This window comes from Hippoglossus stenolepis, chromosome 8, assembly GCF_022539355.2.
Source record: "Hippoglossus stenolepis isolate QCI-W04-F060 chromosome 8, HSTE1.2, whole genome shotgun sequence".
In the NCBI taxonomy this organism is placed as follows: domain Eukaryota; kingdom Metazoa; phylum Chordata; class Actinopteri; order Pleuronectiformes; family Pleuronectidae; genus Hippoglossus; species Hippoglossus stenolepis.
In genome coordinates, this window is record NC_061490.1 from 22,926,781 (window position 1) to 22,945,026 (window position 18,246).

General features: G+C 42.3%; 2 protein-coding genes across 2 annotated transcripts in view; both read right to left on the reverse strand.

Annotated features, from left to right (window-relative positions):
* Positions 1-7,020: 7,020 nt before the first annotated feature.
* bola1 (bolA family member 1) lies at positions 7,021-9,207 on the reverse strand. The gene is made up of 2 exons (XM_035164641.1): positions 9,141-9,207; positions 7,021-8,019 (listed from the first exon to the last, which is right to left on the reverse strand). The coding sequence occupies exon 2, from the start codon at positions 7,993-7,995 to the stop codon at positions 7,543-7,545; it is 453 nt and encodes a 150-aa protein (XP_035020532.1). The 5' UTR covers positions 7,996-8,019; positions 9,141-9,207; the 3' UTR covers positions 7,021-7,542.
* Positions 9,208-9,831: 624 nt separating this feature from the next.
* Positions 9,832-18,246, reverse strand: part of sv2a (synaptic vesicle glycoprotein 2A) — a 38,080-nt gene continuing 29,665 nt past the window's right edge. The window contains exons 10-13 of the mRNA XM_035164825.2: positions 17,772-17,905; positions 15,348-15,554; positions 14,514-14,673; positions 9,832-13,769 (exon numbers count right to left, since the gene is read on the reverse strand). Of these exons, the coding sequence (XP_035020716.1) occupies positions 13,586-13,769; positions 14,514-14,673; positions 15,348-15,554; positions 17,772-17,905 (685 nt within the window). The 3' untranslated portion in view covers positions 9,832-13,585. The remainder of the gene's footprint in view (positions 13,770-14,513; positions 14,674-15,347; positions 15,555-17,771; positions 17,906-18,246) is intronic.

An 18,246-nucleotide genomic window follows, 5' to 3' on the forward strand; every position in this document is an offset into this window, starting at 1 on the left:
CACAGCTCCTTTGAGTTCGGCTGGTACATCTGGAAGAGCCCAGATTATCCGCGGGTTTACTGGCCTCGCGTATTGCTGACCCTTTTGACCCGGGCTGCAGTCCAAACAATATCGCTTATGGGTTAATATTGGACTGAAAGACGCCCAATAGAGGGGGCATCCGTGTATCATCCTCTCAGGAACAAACGGGAGAGAACCATTACAAGAGCGCTGCGTGTTGTTGGGGGATTACGAACAATTGGCTATTTTCAAGAAAGTGAAAGAATTCCCTCGTCTGATTTTTTGTCAAACAGTTTCTATTCAATTCATTCCTCAGAAACCAAGAATCATTCACAAACACATTTCACTCCTTGATTTGCCGGCTGTGCGGAGGTCAGAGAGTGAAAACGTTGGTAGCTTCAGTAACTACCTGTTCAAAATGTTTTAGTCGGGAACAGACTTTGCCTTCCATAAAACCAAAGCATTGATAAAACCTGAGAAATGATATCTAACACAAATATTTATGCGTGTCATTTAATACTGCGGGGCAGCAGGTGCAAAGTGACACCAGTGACCACATGAGAAAACATGATGCTAATCAATTTTTTTATGATATTTGAAACTCAGCCATAAACATGCTCAATCTCTGTTAACTCTCCCTTTGGTTTTATGATGATAAACATGTCGGAGTGGAGGTTTATGAGCGTGGCTGCGTCTGTGTGCAGCGACTATAAAAGCAGCTATGTGAATATCATATGCTCGGTGGGTCTGCTGCAGGTTCCTATGTGCTGGCTGTCATTCAAATCCCACAAAATAATCTAAACACGGGTGTTTGAATAACTTAAAACCTCTTGACTAAAACATCAGCCCCGAGTAATGCCCCGGGGGAGAAGCAATAACATAATACGGCGATATGATAATAGCTTCAGCCTGTGCATGAGATATAAACGTGATCATATAGGGTGTTGAGTGCTCCGGGGGGTTAAGTGAATGTAATCCTTCTTGAGACACAATGCTAAAGAAGGAGGGGAAAGTGGAGGCAGAGAAAGTCATGTGTCAGGGTTCAGCCGTGATGGAGCCCGAGAGGCTGAGGGAAACTTCGGGGGAATCGAGAAACCGAGAGGAAACACGAAGCACGTTCAGCCCAGCTACACAGAGAACAGGCTGTTTAACAAGTTGCATGAAAGTGGATAAAGAGAGGTCAAAAGAAGTTTATGAAGAAAGTGTGCAAACTGAGTCATGGCTTGCAACAGAAAAATGAAGTGATTGACAGGAAGGGGAGAAGGAGGGCGGGGGCACCATGGGGTGTGGGAGGTGTTTTAAAGGGGGCGGCTCCTCTGAGGGTCTGTGACTGACACTCTAGAAATGATCAGAACATTTGGAAATGTTTTTGACAAAAGGTAAACATAGAAAAAAAGCCACTGCATTGACCAGTCTTGTCACTTTGCATTAGGTGCCAGGGTCTGTGGGGATTTCTTTAAGGGACAATTCTTAAGCACCTGCCTGGAAAGTGCCGTTTGTTTGGCATTCTATACATGAGTCATGACATTTAATTAAAAAATTTTACCAGTAAATTTAATTTAAAGTGTAAAACGTGGCCTTGGGCACTTTTTTCATCGGGGGCATCAGTCTTGCATCACATCGGGGGTTCCCATTTGTTGGTGGCGCGGTGGGGCCCAACGTGATATGTTGTCATGGGGCCCGAAATGTCTGGCGGCACCCCTGATGGCGGGGGTGCACTAGGAATGAGACACAGGTTCAAAGCTAGTGAGCAGGAGTGGAGAGATCACAGGGGTTGAGCATAAAGGTTGAGAGGGAGTTGAAAGAGGGTAAAGAGGGAGCCCAGAGAAGGCCTTGAAAGAGTCTTATCTGTGACCCATCTGTCTTGACATGCACACTCCTCTGGTTAGTGCCCTGGAGGGGAGGGAAGGGAAGCTGCATGCGTGTCAGTAACTGAGTGTGCAGGGCTTAGGGCTAAGGCCTTGGCCTGTGCCTGTGCACTCTGGCCCGCAAACCAGCCTAACCAGCCCCATACCTTAACACCCCCAGGAGAAACTCCCATGACTTACTGCTGTGATCATGTGATAGACTGAGCTGCGCCAGGGGAACCAAAAAACACACATTAACTAAAAAGGCTGACACACATCAGTGCAGGTACAGATGTTACTTTCTTTGACAATTCACTTTTTCACCCTCGCTGTCAGCTGATCTGTCACAAAGCTTGTCAGTAGCGTCTAATTCCTATTTGTCTTTTGGTGAGAGAGGCGGAATCACCAGATCTGCAGCTGGACGATGACCACATTGGAATTTACGGAATTTTTAGCATTGTAAAGGGTGAAAAACTAAAAAGATTGATGTTTGAGACATCATCAATTTTGATTATGTTACTGAGATAACAAACTACATAATCAATTAAAGCTCTAATAAGAGATGTTTCTAGTTCACCCTTAATTACTTTCACAATTTTGACCTCGCTTAGGTTAACACTTACTTTTACTTCAAAAAACTAATAGCACATAGAGCTCATACCTCTGCCAAGGCCCAACAGTCAATCAAGATGCACCAGCTTTTAAACACTCATATCAGTTGCCTAAATTATCCTGATTTTTCATTAAGATCTACAAATTATTTCCTGGGAAAAGGCGAAAATGTAAAAAAAAATAAAACTGCATATCTCACAATGTTAAAGTGAAAATAAATTCCTGGATCTGCCGTCTGATTTGGATCCGTACCAACATTTCACAGGTTCTTCCCTGACCCATAATGCATCCTTGCACCAAGTTATGTGGAAATCTATGCAGTTGTTTTTGTGTAATCTTGTTTACAATCCAACAAACAAAATGAGAAGGGTTGAAAACATAGCCTCCTTGGAGGATTTAATAATTTAAATAATTTCAGCAAGTGTCTAAGTTTGTAATTCCCAGTTAATGAGAAATATACTTGTTTACCTTTACTTTATAGGATTCCACCATGTTTCATTTCTCTAAAGTTTGGTCTAACTGTTCACATTCAACCTTTCATCAATACAGAGTTCAGTCTAAGTGAAATCTATATATCTATATCTATACATGTAAAATCCTCTGAAATTTGACTTTGGTGATGGTGGAAAAGACACTTTTAAATATCTCAACACTGTCAGAAAACCGAATGCACGGGTCTACCTGTGATTCCTTTGCTTCTTCTCTCAGAGGACACTCATGATCAGTTTTAGCCCATTAGAGTTAATACAAAATAAAAGTAGGAACAACACCTCAGCTGTGATTAGGAATCAGTTTACGAGGTGCTGCCGTCCTCACTTTCCAAAGCAAATATCTCATCAGTCCAAGTTGTTTTGCATCAAACTCAAACCTCCTAAGAAGTTTGACTTGACTCGCATGTACAGCACCTGGGAGATTTACCATAATGAATACCTGATGTGGTGAAGCAGTTAATTCCGCCTATAAAATAACTCCCTTCCTCCTTCCTGTGGGCCCCGGCTGTTGTTTATCAAACGAGGTAACGTCCTGTCATGTGACCCCCTCCTCCCCACTAGCAACCCACCTGTGTGGACTTTTCTCTTAATCCCCTCGACCCCCCCAGATTTTTTTTTTAGCTCTGTGCTTTGAATACTTAGACTACTGAGTGTAACTAATTCTCCCACACAAGGATATTGTCTTCTCCCTATCTCTGCTTTTGTCCTTCCCTTTCAAGCCGGCTATTCATTGATTTCATTAGTTGCTGGTGTGGTGAGAGAGAGAGAGAGAGATGGTGAAAGGATGGAGGGTGGGTGGGTGAGGGGGGGCTTTCCAATTAAAAGGCCTAATAGCCTATTACCATCACCTTAAGTTCAACTCATTTTTTTACAACATGAAACCTGCGAAACATTAATCACCAGAGCAGCATGAGAGCTTTTAAAAGCTGCTCTGTGATTATTTAACTGTAATTAGGACTGATGATTTTGAGCTGCCTTCTAGAGTGGCTTTGCCGTTACAGTGTGCAACATGGAGAACTATTTAAATTAACTATAAAGGCTGCAAGTGACAAAGCCGTTCCACTTTGACAAATGTTTTCGAGTGAACACCAGGTTTAGCATTAAGAACAACAAACGTAAAGTCTGCTGCTGCTGCTGCTGGGGGTTTAAATCCAATGTGTTTAACAGGCTACTCTTCCTACACACATGCTGCACAGATCTTGCAGCTGACCAGGGGGCCAGAGGACGAAGCCGGTCCCCTGGGATCACCCAACCACCCTTTCTCAGACACCCATTTGTCCCCCCCCTCCCCTCCCCTCCCTCCCGGTGGATGACCCCCGCAACCAGCAGGGGTCAGCTGCGCAGAAGGGCGCCTCCTGCACCCCGGCCCTCGGTCCGGAGCCGCATAGCGTAAATCAGAGACTGTTCATCGCGGGAACCCTGCCCTGCCAGGGGTCCCAGCCCAGCCTGGCACCATCTGTCCCCGGGCCGTGACGCAGAAGCAACGCAACCAAGGTGGGTTCCCACTGACTCCCTGTACCCTGCAGGTCATGTGGGCCAGACCTGGGAGACAGATCCATCACCACTGGAGTCTGGACATGATAGAAGGACCCAGTGGATCAACAATTCAGTCGTTCAGCTGTGTGTGTGTGTGTGTGTGTGTGAGTGTGTGGTTGTGGACACTGTGGACAAATTCACAAGTATTAAGTCTAAGCTGCTGTTTAATAATATTCAGAATACGTGTATCAGTGTCTCTTTATGTATAAAATATAATATGGCTTTTTAACTGGATAGATTTGATTAGAATACATATACACAAGTCATGACCTCTGCTACTAAAATAATCCCTTTCCCATTACGCAGAAACACAGATGCATCTTCATGGACTCCAGCTTGATATCGTCTGCATAAAAAAAAGATCAGGTACAGGTGAATCACTACTAGAATACTCTAAGCAGGTACATCAAGTATTCCAAGGACATTACTTGGGACACAAGTAGAAGTACTTTTCCACGACAACTGAAGTTGAGGTAGAAAGGCAGTAACAGCTGATCACTGCTTAAGGCCCCGAGTGGGATACAGATTATCATCACTTCATAAAGTCACCGGACTAGTGACCATGCTTTGTTTTGGGTTCTCTCAGGATTTCCCTTTAAAGGGTCAAAAGAAATCTTCTGATCAGACCGGAGTTGCACAGCTGCAGGCTCCTCTCAGATTCCCACTCCTCCTGCTTGTTGAGTGATCCACTTTGCAACAGCAACACCTATTCAAGTGAGAGCTAAATGACTTCTTGGGGAATGTGAAAATGGAAAAGAAAGCAACTCAATTGCGTTTTTTACCTGGGGGAAAAAAATAAATCATCGTATATTACGTTGACTTCACAGACTCTGTAATTTTGCTGTATAACTGCCACGGAGCAAATAGATGATGAACTACTCACATATGTAAAGCAGTCCAACCTTTTAAGTGCAAGACAAGTCGCTGCACTCCACCTTATCACCCTTGACGACTTGAGGTCTTTTCCCTCTCCATCATAACGGCACCTGGAATTGTGACACGTAAATCTTATCGGCAGAGACAGTCTGCGGGTCCCCGGGCGGTGCAGCGCGGCTTATTGCTTTCTCCCACAGCCGCGGCCTTGCTTCTAGCCCCCTAAGGCCTGGTTCTAATGGGCGAGCGTGGGGTCATAAAGTGGTTGCGTTAGTGTTTTCCTTTTTCCAAACCAGTGACACCAGTTGTTCACCCTCCTCACCAGAGCCTTTTGTGAGACCTGACAACCTGTCAATTCCAGGCGGAGGATAATTGTAGAAGACGACATGCATTACCTTGAGGTGACACCACATTCCTCTGAAGGCCTTTATGAGCCAACAATAACTTTGAATAGCTCTGCAGCAAAGCATTAAAAATTGGCTTTGGCTGTGCGGAGCGCGTCTGGTGCCGTCTCTTTCTTGTATTGAATGAAATCTAAATAAATATCTTTAAAAATATCTGAAGGAAACTCATCTCGCAGATGGATGATAATCGGGGTAAATGACTATTGTTGATTTAGACTCCCACTAATTCTTTTTTTTGACGTATATTTTTCTGTCTTATCGCCCTTTCAGCTTGAGGATTTTTGGCCGTCGTCAGGGTTGACGAAAGGACAAGAAGACCTTCACAGTGACATATACAACCCCCTTGACAAAAATAAACGCCCACACACACATTTAAGAGTCGGTCATTCTGAGAACAAGCAGTTCTCATTAGAAGCAGTTCTCGTTTCTGAGAAGCTAAAATATAATAAAGCCATAATTGACTGAATCGTAAATATTTGTAATGTCTAATAGTTGTGTTTTTGTGATTCATGCAAAGAGTTTTGTGAACCACTGGATTAATAGTTGGATTTTAAATTGATAAACATATTGGGTGGTTTCATTTCTATAAAGTTTGTCCTTACTCATGTTATTTAATCAGTAATTTGTGTTTCAGTCTCACTACATGTTCAACCCTACGGAGAAAAGGACAGCTGGGTAATTGATGTTTAACTTTAAGTGTAATAATGAAGACATCTTGTTTTTATCAGCACACTCACCAAGTTAAATCCATCGTATAATTTGTGCACATACCGCCCTCCTGTGTTGAGTCGGTGGTACTGACATTTTTCACTTGCATAGGTGTCTCGTGTAATAAATAACAATAAAATCTATTTTACCACAACCTTTGGCACAACTTTCTTACTAATAAAAAGCAAAATTTTAGTTTCATTAGATTGATGTCTGAGATACTTAACTGAACATTTTAACTTTTCTATACGAGCACAATGATGTTTGAATGATGATTATTGGAGACTTTCAGAAGATAAGAGTGGATAAGAGTTATTTGAAGAAACTACAAAAGGAATGCACCACAAAATCAACTTCATCTTGTTTTTAAATAATAAAATGCAATGTATACCCGTAAAATGTCTGGATCCGGCAGGTGTTACAGGAAAGTTCATGGTCCATGAAGAATGATTTAAACAATCAACTATATTATCAAGTGTTGCCCCGGCCTCTCACTCGGTTTCATTTGCTATACACACATATGCAAAGACCTCAGTTTCAATACATATCTTACCTGGTTAAATCATTTTATTTAAACCCTTTAATCACAAGAAATGTATTAACAATTTCCCGAGGATTCTTGTTCTTGCATGAATGAGGAAATATGACCTTCGCCCACTGACTTTTGGTTTGTGACACTAAACAGACGAAGAGTTTTTCACTGACACAAACCAAGGAACAAAGACTAAGATCTAAATGTCAGGGCTGTTTAGGCAATAGACTCATTCCTGTCAGTAATATAGTCTTTTACTCCAAAACAATGTTTAGCGTAAGCATTGCAAGGGCAAGTTGCCATAAAGTCATAGTATTTACTTTAAGTGTTGTTCTTGTTCATGTGGCACTTTTTGATATTGCAAACTTTACATCATAAATACAATTGCAAACTAAATGTTCACAATAAGTGTTCACACAATTTATTTTGCAATGAAATATGCGACTACCATTAAGACGAGAGGGGTAAATACTAATCTATGTCCCCCTCTTACTGCATTCTTCACATTTCAGCAAAGCACTGCTTCATTGTCCAACACATCAGTCTCGTCCAGCCTTCAACTTCTCCTCCACCGTGTGATCTCCCTTCGATCCTCCCATGCAGGGCGGACTCTTTGCCAGGGTGGGGTTACTTCCCCACTGCTCAGGGGTCTTTGTCTGTATAGCCAGTGCATGAACACAGCTACTCAACTCCTCCTTCAGGGCCTCATTAACCAGGCGGTGGCGCTTTATCAGCGGCAGACCCTCGAACTGGGAGCTAACAACCAGCACACGGAAGTGGGATTCAGAGCCGGGGGGCACGGCGTGCATGTGGCTCTCATTGTGGACTTCTAAGTGGTCCGGCTGTAGTGCGTCGGTTAGTTTGGTTCTGATGGAGCTCTCAACGGGCCGGCTTGGGTCCGGGGCCATGTGTGGTCTGAAGTGGGCCAGAGGCCGGCGTAAGGCGAGACTGGTGGAGGCAGAGCGAGCACAGCGGAGGACACTGGGCAGCATCAAGAGGATGTGGCTAGAGACCACCTGAGAGAGGGAGATGGGAATAAGTACTAGAGCTCCACCAATGAGGGTTGATACCGATATTAAGGAGTAAAACATTTTCTATAGCAACAGATACGTATTATAAAACAATGAATGTCCCTTGTCCTTTAGATGTAGGTGGACTGCTGAGTCCTGACCCGAGGAGCTGGCTCTCCTGTGCTGTGCTTTGTGAATGGGTTGTTTCCCCACGTACAGGTCTGTGCATCCCTCACTACATTCAACTGCACATACATTCATTGCTCTGCTTGTGTCTGGGTGTTTCTGTCTATGGGGATGGACCAGTTTGTGCCTCGGTGAAATGTACTGGGATGTGGGTGTTTGTTGAAACTCCTCTGCACATCTTTTTTTCCTGCCTGTTTGCACTGTATTTGGAAACATGAACTTATACACACACACACGGTGCAATAACTATTCACACACACACACACACACACTTTGCTTATTACTGCATATGACAAATAAAACTTGAAATCCTCCTGAGTTTTTCCAGATACTTCAGCAACATATCAGGTTCCATCTTGACCCTGTGGGCACAGACTGAGCCTGATGGTTCTGATCATTCCCAGCTCGTGCTCCAGTGGGTGGTGTGGGTCAGACAGTAAATATTGATCTGTGTGTTTTCTATATAAAACCTCAATGTCACGTCTTCCATCACCTTCACCCTCCACTGCACAGCCCGAGAAGGTCAGACTTCCACCATCGTCCATCCTCCCCAGTGAACCTGATGTTGCTGTGTGTTGTGGACCCATCAGGCTCAGTCTGTTCCCACAAGGTCACACACTAACAACCACTGAATTAAAGACACTGTTACACGTGCACACAAGTTGGTGACTCGACTTCAAGTCACGATAAAACTTCTGCTTTACCACATTTCGCTAAAAGTTACACAAACATTCAAGCTAAGCTACAGCCAAGGGTTGTTTGCTAGCATTAGCAGTTAGCTTCCATGACAAAAACATGGCTAATATGAAAGCTAACGGAGTCTTTACACCTCGCGGCTCAACAAACCATTAAACACCAGTTCATGTTTGATTCTACAGTTTTAACAATAACCGGAGAAACTAGTTATTAGTAAAGTACGAAGTGATTTAAGCTGCTTTTACCTGCGAGGAAGTCAGACGAGTCTGTGGACCGGATGCAGAACACTCACCGGAAGTGGAGAGGCTGGGATTTGTAGTTTTTAAACACTTCATGGTTTCAGCAGCAACTACAAACCTTAAAGTTTTTATTGTTGATTGATTTCAGCTACAAAGATTTTTATTCAGTTGTTTATCCGTTCAAATTAATTATGTGCACATTGATATTATATTTTACTATTTCCTGTAGGTAAACATTTAATAAAATATAAACTTCCACTGTAATTTCATAATCGATCACAAACAAGACAAGAAAAATGTCAAATGTCTGTAACATTATTTACTTAATTATGTATTTGTTTGTTTGTTCTGACATTGACTTTTTAATCTGTTATTTTCAAATAAAAATGGTTCAAGATTTTAAAATAAAATTCAGGATGACATTTACAAAATTCAAAACTCTGAAGCTTGTTATGTTGCTCCGCTATTTACTGCAGGAGAAAGAAACTGTTTTCTATAATAAATATAAAAATAATTTTGTAGTATTGTAATAATACTATTTGTATTGAAAAGGCATATGTGATATCAAGCCAAGTAGAAAGAAAAAATAAAGTTCCAATGTTTTCTATAATAAAAATAAGTATATTATACTTGGTGTTTATGAAAAGGTCAAAAGGAGTTGCTCTTTTAAAAACAATATTTACACACAGACAAGAAATGACCAGGATTTGCTTTATTGATTTTTTTCCCATTTGTTTATTCTTCATGGTTCTTTGTTAATCATTGTGATTCCAAGGGCTCAGTTGCACAACAAAGTGCAAACCCGATCCAAAATCAACAATGAAGAAAATATAAGAAAAAAGTCTCACACACCTTTTTAAACAGAACTGGTGTCGTCACATTTAGGCTAACTATGGTCCATAACTGGTATGTCACATTGATGTATTTACTTATATTTCATTCTCATTTACAAAATGCACAAAATCAAAGACAACATACAGCATTGTTCATTTACACTTCCTTTTTTATAGCATTTTCTTTTGTATTCGTGGTTCCACAAACGGTTTCTATACTCACAAACAGTCAACTACGGTTTCTACAGCACGATACAATGACAAAGGTGATAAATTGTTTTGTTACATTTAATTAATGGCAATGCAATCTTATTGACAAAAAGCCTCAGGACCCTTGAGTTGTTTTCCAGAGTACACACATTGAATGTCAGCTGTTTAGTCCTGTGTGATTATTGAATTTTAAGTGGACAAGGCCGGCATATAGTGACGTGCTCCAATTCCCAAATAGCTTCGGAGGAGAGAATAAGAGACAAATATCCAAACACTTATTGCTTTGTTAACTTCTTGCACTCACCATTGGCTGTTGCCCAGGCAACAAGTTAATTATACAAAAAAGACCCTGTAACATAAGCTAAGATATGTACCTACGAGAGACAATCTTGACTTGGACGGAGCCTGAACTGAGTCACTGAGACAGGATTAGCGTTGTTTATTGAACGAACACAACAGTTACCTTGACATCGTTGTTCTTAACTCCGTGGGTGATACAGGACAACACACAGAGAGTAGGACTGCCCGTGCTAGCTCATTGCTTTTCTATTTGTACAGTTAATGAGCGTTAAATATACGATCGATGTGCTTTGAAGAGGGGATCTGGGGCGAATTCTGCTTTCTGACTTTCTGGCCACTTTGGCTCCTGAAGCCGTTATTTCTTGAAGTTTTAAAAACAAGAGCATCTGGACTCTTAAAGAAAAGTTTTCAGAGGAGTTGTGAAAAATAACAATAACAAGTCCAGCTGCTCTTGTCTCACACAAACGATAGTTGAAAACCTACAAAGACTGACTGTTATATAGTATATTCCCAGGGGTCGGAAGGTTTGAAGAGCTATCTTATTAGTTATAGTTATTTTTTTTGTATTCCTTTTTATTTACATATATTCATAGCTATTACAGAGAACTGATGGTGTAATGTGTAAACTCAGGCCATATAAAATATTTGGCAATAATTCATGAGAGGTGGAACTCATGGCACACTCATAGATTAATGGCTCAGATGTCAAATTTGAAATTAGACGGTGAGATGTAAGGGGCAGGTCATCAAAGCTCGAAGCACCTATGTTCACAACTGCACTCACGTTCACTAAAGATCGTCATTTGGTAGATTTTGGTCTTTGTGCTCTTGCTGAACCCTCGACGCGGTTCGTCTTTAAACCTCTAGCAAGGCTGCGTCAGGATGTGTCTAGAAGAAGAACAAGGCGTGACAACTGGGCCTTGAGCAAGGCATTCACAATTGTGCATGTACGACAGTGTACTCTTAGTGCAATGGGTTGTCTATTTGTTTCAACTGTCTCGAGTCTATGTATGGCTGCTATCCTACAAAATGGCAGTTTGGACAAAAACAGTTTAATTAATCAGACATTTCAATGATTGTTTTTTCTTGTCTCATCCCTTGCAATTGTGAACATATCACGCTTACTTGTCTAGATCGGGGGGGGGTTATGTGGCGTTATTTTTTCCGCAGCCCCTCTGTGCTGTTACCTGTGTGTGTGTGTGTGTGTGTGGGGGATATATGACAATCAGCCCTTGGCAGTGAGTTCTCGAAGGTGAATCTCATGTTGTAGCTACATTTGTATAAAAAAAGAAAACAGCACAAGAAAACACAAGGTCCAAATTCCTACCCTCATCATCGGAATCATCGTTTTCAACTGCGATTAAACACGATTTAATGTGTTAATAATTAGGTTTTTTAGTTTGGATGCAGTATTTTCCAACAATTTCCATATTTTCTCCCCCGCTGACACTGAGCAGCCTCTAATCTTTAACACTTGCATGTCCAGTATGTCGTCGCACCATGTTCGGTTGTCAATATGAGACAGCTCTACCCGGCATTCCGTTAACCAGTAAAAAAAGAGTTTGCCAGATGTGAAATTCTAAAAAGACACAAAAAAATAAATTAACTAATAAATAGAATAAAATCTCAATATTGCAGAGAGGTTCAATATTGCACTAAGAAGCACACTCACATTAATATAAACATTCAGTTCACACAAAGAATTAGATTTAGATCTTACACACTCACCACACGTTGGGCCTGCACCAGAACCACTCAAACTAAAGGTGTAGCTTTTCTGTGGAACTTGTTTTTACGCTTTTTGATTGCTTTAATATATTTTTACTCTGATATGAACCTATCTTGTGCAGTGTGCTCTGAGGACAGAGGGGTAAGATTCATTATGGTGTCGCTGTTAGAATAAAAGCACTGTGCAGTCTCTTGTGGATCAGAAGTCGTATGGAGATGTGAGCCACACGCAACATGTTCCGAGATGCTGTTAACATGTTGTACTCTCAGTTAAAGTTACAAACATCCTTCCATGCAGAACAACCTCCAAGAGACAAACACCCTCTGGGAGGAGAGGTACTAAAAAAAAGTCATTTCTCACAAAGGGGAAACACAATATGACTGGAAAAATGAGAGAGTCTGAACATTTTCATCACATCAGGAAAAATGTTCAGGACAGTCACTTGTCAGGCTGATGGTTGTGCTTTAAGTGTGAATGTCAACAGAAAGCTTCACCTTTGTAATGAAATGGCAGAACACAGATTTGACTCAGCGTGGGAAATGTGTTTGATCTCAATGACCCCGTGACAGAGACGTGATCAAAAACAATGTTGTAAAGGGAAAAAGGGGCTCGATTTATCTCCATATCGCACCCAAACAACCCTGGAATGTTCTAAAATCTATAAAATGGCAGTCTGTTCACCGACACAAGACCCTCGGGCGACAGAGGATGAGGACGGGTCTTTGTTAAAGAGGAAACCAAGTGAGGTGGCGTCTTGGTTTTGCCTCGTGAAGTCAAAAATGCTTCAAATAAAGGCATAAATGTCAAAACTTTTGATTCTACGTCCACCAATGTCAAAGTACTGAAGATGTGAAAGGTAATTTGATGAATGGAGGTGAGAGAGAACTCTGCAACAATGGCTAGTGGTCATTTTTATAAGTCTATTTGCATGGCTCATTATCAAGAGCCCCCATGACCTCACCTCCAACCCCAGCTGTGTGTACTTATATCGGGGGGGGGGTTCAATCTTAAAGTACTGTTGTTTTCCACTGATATAAATTAATACACTCTAACCCAACACCATGTTTGCCTCATGTTTTCATCTGCAGGGATAATAACCTATTTGTCTCGAGGCTTATTCAGGCATTGTAATGGTTTGTCACAGCTGCACTTATCTTTATAACATGTAGGGGGGGCACAAACCAAATAATCACCAATCCTAAGTATTTACAGCTCAGCAGATCTACTGTATGTCGCACTCCTCTGCTTGTGCACAAACGTTATAATTATGGGGGGAGGGGTTAGAAGGTAGGATCTGGGAGGGGGCTCTTGAGCGGTTCGTTCACAGTGTGGCGAAAAACTCTTCTGCCCCCCTGGAAAAGTTGTCGGAGCCACACTCACTATTGCAGCACCCGGCCCCGCGTCTCCGGTAGTTTGAGGGCCAGGAAGCTGCCCGCCGCCAGCGCCCCCGAGGCAAAGAGGATGGGCACCGCCTTGGTTATACCCACGAACGACGTGAAGATGCTTATGCCCAGCACGGCTGCTAATTTGCAGAGGGCGTTGAGGAAGCCGAAAGCTGTGGTTCTGGAAGAAGAAAGGAGGACAGAGTCAGATCATTCACAATTAAACAAGGAACAAAAATAAGCTGCAGTCGTACAGCAACAACAGATCCATCTTTTGCTTTGGACCCCATGTATATGGGCATTTTGTTGATATGAACTCATGAGGTGAGACACAGATCTATCGGTGTTTACCACAGACTGTATATAAAGATGAACCACATGTCTCTTCTTCCTCCCACTGTCCCAACACAAAGCTGAAATATTCCAGATATGAAAGCTGCCATTTTGAAGATATGAAGCCAGTTTGCTGATTTGGCTGATTTGGCTTCACTTTTGGGGAGAAATGTCATGTCATTCATCCTAATATAGTCAGTGTACAGGCTGTGGCAACTATATGTAACCACTAGATGGAGCTACATCTCCTAGTGAAAACAGAGGTGCATCACTAAAGATCCTGCTTTGGTTGGATTTCTTTATGCTCCACATACATAGCCATTTATTAAGTCATATAAGGATACGTTTTAATAAATGGGATTTACAAACTCTATTTATGGTGGGAAGAGCACATCCTGGTACAGCCATTAGGTGGCAACAAGCCCGCTCCAGGTTTTACACCACAATCGCCCCACAAATATTCATCCATCCCCACAAGCCGGCCAATGACAGCGGGGTAACTCTGGTGATATCATTTAACACGTCATTCGGCACCAGCTGCCGTGTCTTCACCGTGTCAAGGAGATTTCGGGGGCATGCCTCAACTGCCTACCTCTTGTCAGAGGGGTAGAGCTCGACCGTCAGCACATCCAGGGCGTTCCAGGAGGCGATGCTGATTCCTCCGAACAGGCAGAGCAGAGCAATCATGGCTGACTCGCTGTTGCCAAAGGACAGGAAGAAACAGCTGATGCAAGATATCACGCTGGAGCCCGCTGTGGATAGAAGGGGGGGGGGGATAAGAGGTGTTGAAAGAGGGTGATGGATGAAGACGAGGAGGAGATTATGCACAATTGACAATCACTTGGTATCAGCCTGTGTTTTTTACATTTCTACAGATGGAGCATTCAAGACGGTGCAATAAAAAGGGTGAATTAGGTGCTTTGTCTAAAACATGTGGACATTATGCAGAAAAACTAAATATCTTTGTTTCCTAGAGCAAGAATTAACAATCCTCTCAACTGCAAAATTAATATTTATAAAAATTGGGCATTTGGATTGAGGACAAATCCTTAGGGCAGATATTAAAGTGTATAATGATAAACTGAGGATGAAGCTGTTAAACAGAAATTAGGTTTGATTTGATAGATCCTGCAAACAGAGGGTAGCAGACTCCTTTCTGAATCCTCTGTCATTTACAACTGTGCATGTGTGTCTGCATATGTAAGAAGAGAGCATTACTGGCTTTAGGTTATTTATTATATCTCACCCGGGATTTCGATATAATATCTAGTAGCTAAATGGTGAGTGGGTCGTACGTTAGCGTTTTTCCTACCTGCTGTTATTTGAAATAGTCGAATGCCACATGCTGTACACAAAGGTCGCTGATTAACAGACTGAACCTCCCTCTTCCCGTTCTGAGTGACGTGGCCCCCTGCGCCCACATTACCTAACATCCTCAGTCGTCCAATCTTGTCCATGAGCAGCGCGGAGACAATGTTGCCTGGCAACACTGCCAAGGTGCCCAGGAAGCTGACGAAGTAGACCATGTAGGCATTGTTGTCGTCACTGACGTCGCTGAGCAGGCAGCCCTCTTTGTTGTGCAGGAACGTGCTGTTGAGGAGTTTGCAGTTGACCAACCGGTACTTGAAGAGATCTGGTGAGAGACGAGGAGAGGGGAGGAGGTGCAGAGGAGAGGAGAGAGGAGACAGACAGGGAGCAGGGTTAAAGGGGTTGATCCGTAAATATGTTGCCAGGATGAAGAAGTTCACGTCTTGTTCGAGGTTAAAAACTTTACAGTTGATGCTTGAAACATGGACTCATCAACTTTAAATAAGCTTCTTTTGAGGATTAAACTGTTAATATTCTGCCTTACGATCGGCCATGTCTGCGTTTCTCTGTGTCATGAACTCTCCTTCACAGGGTAAGAACAGCAGAGAGGAGGAGGCGGGTGGAGCAGAGGAGGAGGAGGTTTAATCCTCTCTGTGCCAGGATCATTCCTGAGAATCACAGCAGGGCTGCAGAGAGGTGTTCTCCTGCTCTGGTCCCCTTCGCTCAGTCTCATTATTGAAACAACGCCAATCAGCTCCGACTCTCTGTACATGAAACGGCTGTTTTAATATATAAAATCCTGTTGTTAAAAACCAAATCTGCTACCTCACTCATTCCAGGAAAGGTAATTTTGTAAATGGTCTGTATTTAAGTAGTGGTTTTCTAGTCTTGATCACCATTCAAAGCTCTTTACAGTACAGTTTTGCAATTTACCCATTCACACACATTCATACTGTGCATTTACGTGCCGCACTTTCTCTATCACACATCCGTCAGGGTCAGCTTCTGGTACAGTATCTTGCCCAAGGACACTTCGGCACTGGGGGAGACTGGGATGGAACCGCCGACCTTCTGATTAGCGGACGACCCTCTTTACAGAGCCTCAGCCGCCAAGGTCAATATGAATTCTTGCATCTTGTAGTAACATTAGTTGAGGATATGTAAATAATAGTTCCTTCAGCCTCTGGATCAGAATATATGAACTAACATGTGGTTAATTCCCATCGTGCCACACTGGGATAATAAGGTTCACCATGGCAACCATCACTCAGCCTTTAATTCTGAACAGGGAGCCCACAGAATAAGCCAACAGTGTAATGAGGAACCTCCTGCTCGGCCCTGATAGCAGCGCCGAGTGATTGCTTGACGTGTGTAAAGACACAACTAACAAAGCAAAGAGGAACATGCGTCTTGTGTTTGTGTGTGTGCAGCTGCAGAATCTATAGAGGCCAGTGTCCTATTTCTTAAAATGTACAGTCCTCATCAGGCTTTCTGCTGGTAACACACACAAAGCTAAAAAAAATAATAATCAATTGATAAATTCATTCTGGGTTGCTAGGAGACGTTGAAGCTCTGCAATGCTGCATCGGGTGTAGAGCCATCCAGCAGTGGAGGAGGAGGAGGAGGAGGGTGGAGGTGGTTTTAATGGACGAGGATCATTTGTACAGAGATGACGACACGACACTGAACTCACAACACAAAGAGTGAAACTGTGCCAATCGGTCCACTTATTCATACAGAGATATTCAAAAGATCTATAAATAGCAGAGAGAGAAGAAGGGCAGAGAGGAGGAATGAGATCAAATCGCACTTCAAAACAGCTTTCAAATACTTTTTACTGATATGAAACAAGTTTAACTGAAAAAAGTACATTAAAAACTTCATGTGTCAGCTTCAGTCCTTCAGCCAGATGTTTCTCTTCCCTGACTTCCACTGTTTGTTCGGCTCCAGCTGTTTGCACCGTACAACACCCCCACAGCACAACCTCCACTCACTCACACAACAGAGACGTCACTGATTTCACATCTCCTCCTTCGTGGTTTTACTTTATTTGTGTCTTCTTTGTTAGAGACAAATAAAACTTCTCTAGTTGTTATTCATGAGAGTTTTCATCCTGTCTGGAACAGATTGTAATCAATCAATCAATCAATCAATCAACCAATCAATCAATCAATCAATCATCAATCAATCAATCAATCATGGGAGTTTTTGTCTTCACCCCCTTTGCCAAAGAAAACCTACCTGACATGACTCATGACTAATCCTGATAAGTTTTAGACATTTTAAGAATTGTTATATATTATATCTGTGAGGGTTGCAGGTGGGCTGGAGTCAGATTGTGATAATGTTGATTAGAATATGTTGGTTACTTAAAGGTGTTAACTGATGTGATCCCTTTATTTCCCACCTATTTAATTAACCTTTAAACAGTAACAGTGTGTGTGTGTGTGTGTGTGTGTGTGTGTGTGTGTGTGTGTGTGTGTGTGTGTGTGTGTGTGTGTGTGTGTGTGTGTGTGTGTGTGTGTGTGTGTGTGTGTCCTACCTGTGTTGTAGAAGAGCGTGGCAATGAAGGTGCAGTTCTTGAAGAAGGTGTTGCTGGAGGTGATGTCCTCAAAGTAACACTCCTCAAAATGCGAGTCCTCAAACACCATGGACCTCATTCTCAGGTTCATGAACCTGCACACCATTAAAGACAGAGACGGAGGAATGAAGACACGAAGGCAACGAATAGACGGAGAAAAAGAAGGGATTTTGCAGAGAGATAGAAATAAACGTTTTTGCGTTGCAGGGGTATTAAACCATTAGACTGTCAGATATTCTATTACCATAATGTTTGAATTTTAACAACACAAACAGGCAGCGTTGGGGCTGAAGGTCAGAGGAAGCATCGAAGACGGGCTTGTTGAACATGAACAACTCTGCAGAGCTTTCATTCAATCAGAGCAACGTGCAGGATGAAATGTTTTTGAAGCCTTATTCATATTTTCATCTGATTTGTTGTCATTTACCACAAAGTA

What these genes read in the sequence shown, in the direction of transcription:
- bola1 (XM_035164641.1), bottom strand. Translation starts at nt 7,995, where the DNA reads ATGCTGCCCAGTGTCCTCCGCTGTGCTCGCTCTGCCTCCACCAGTCTC.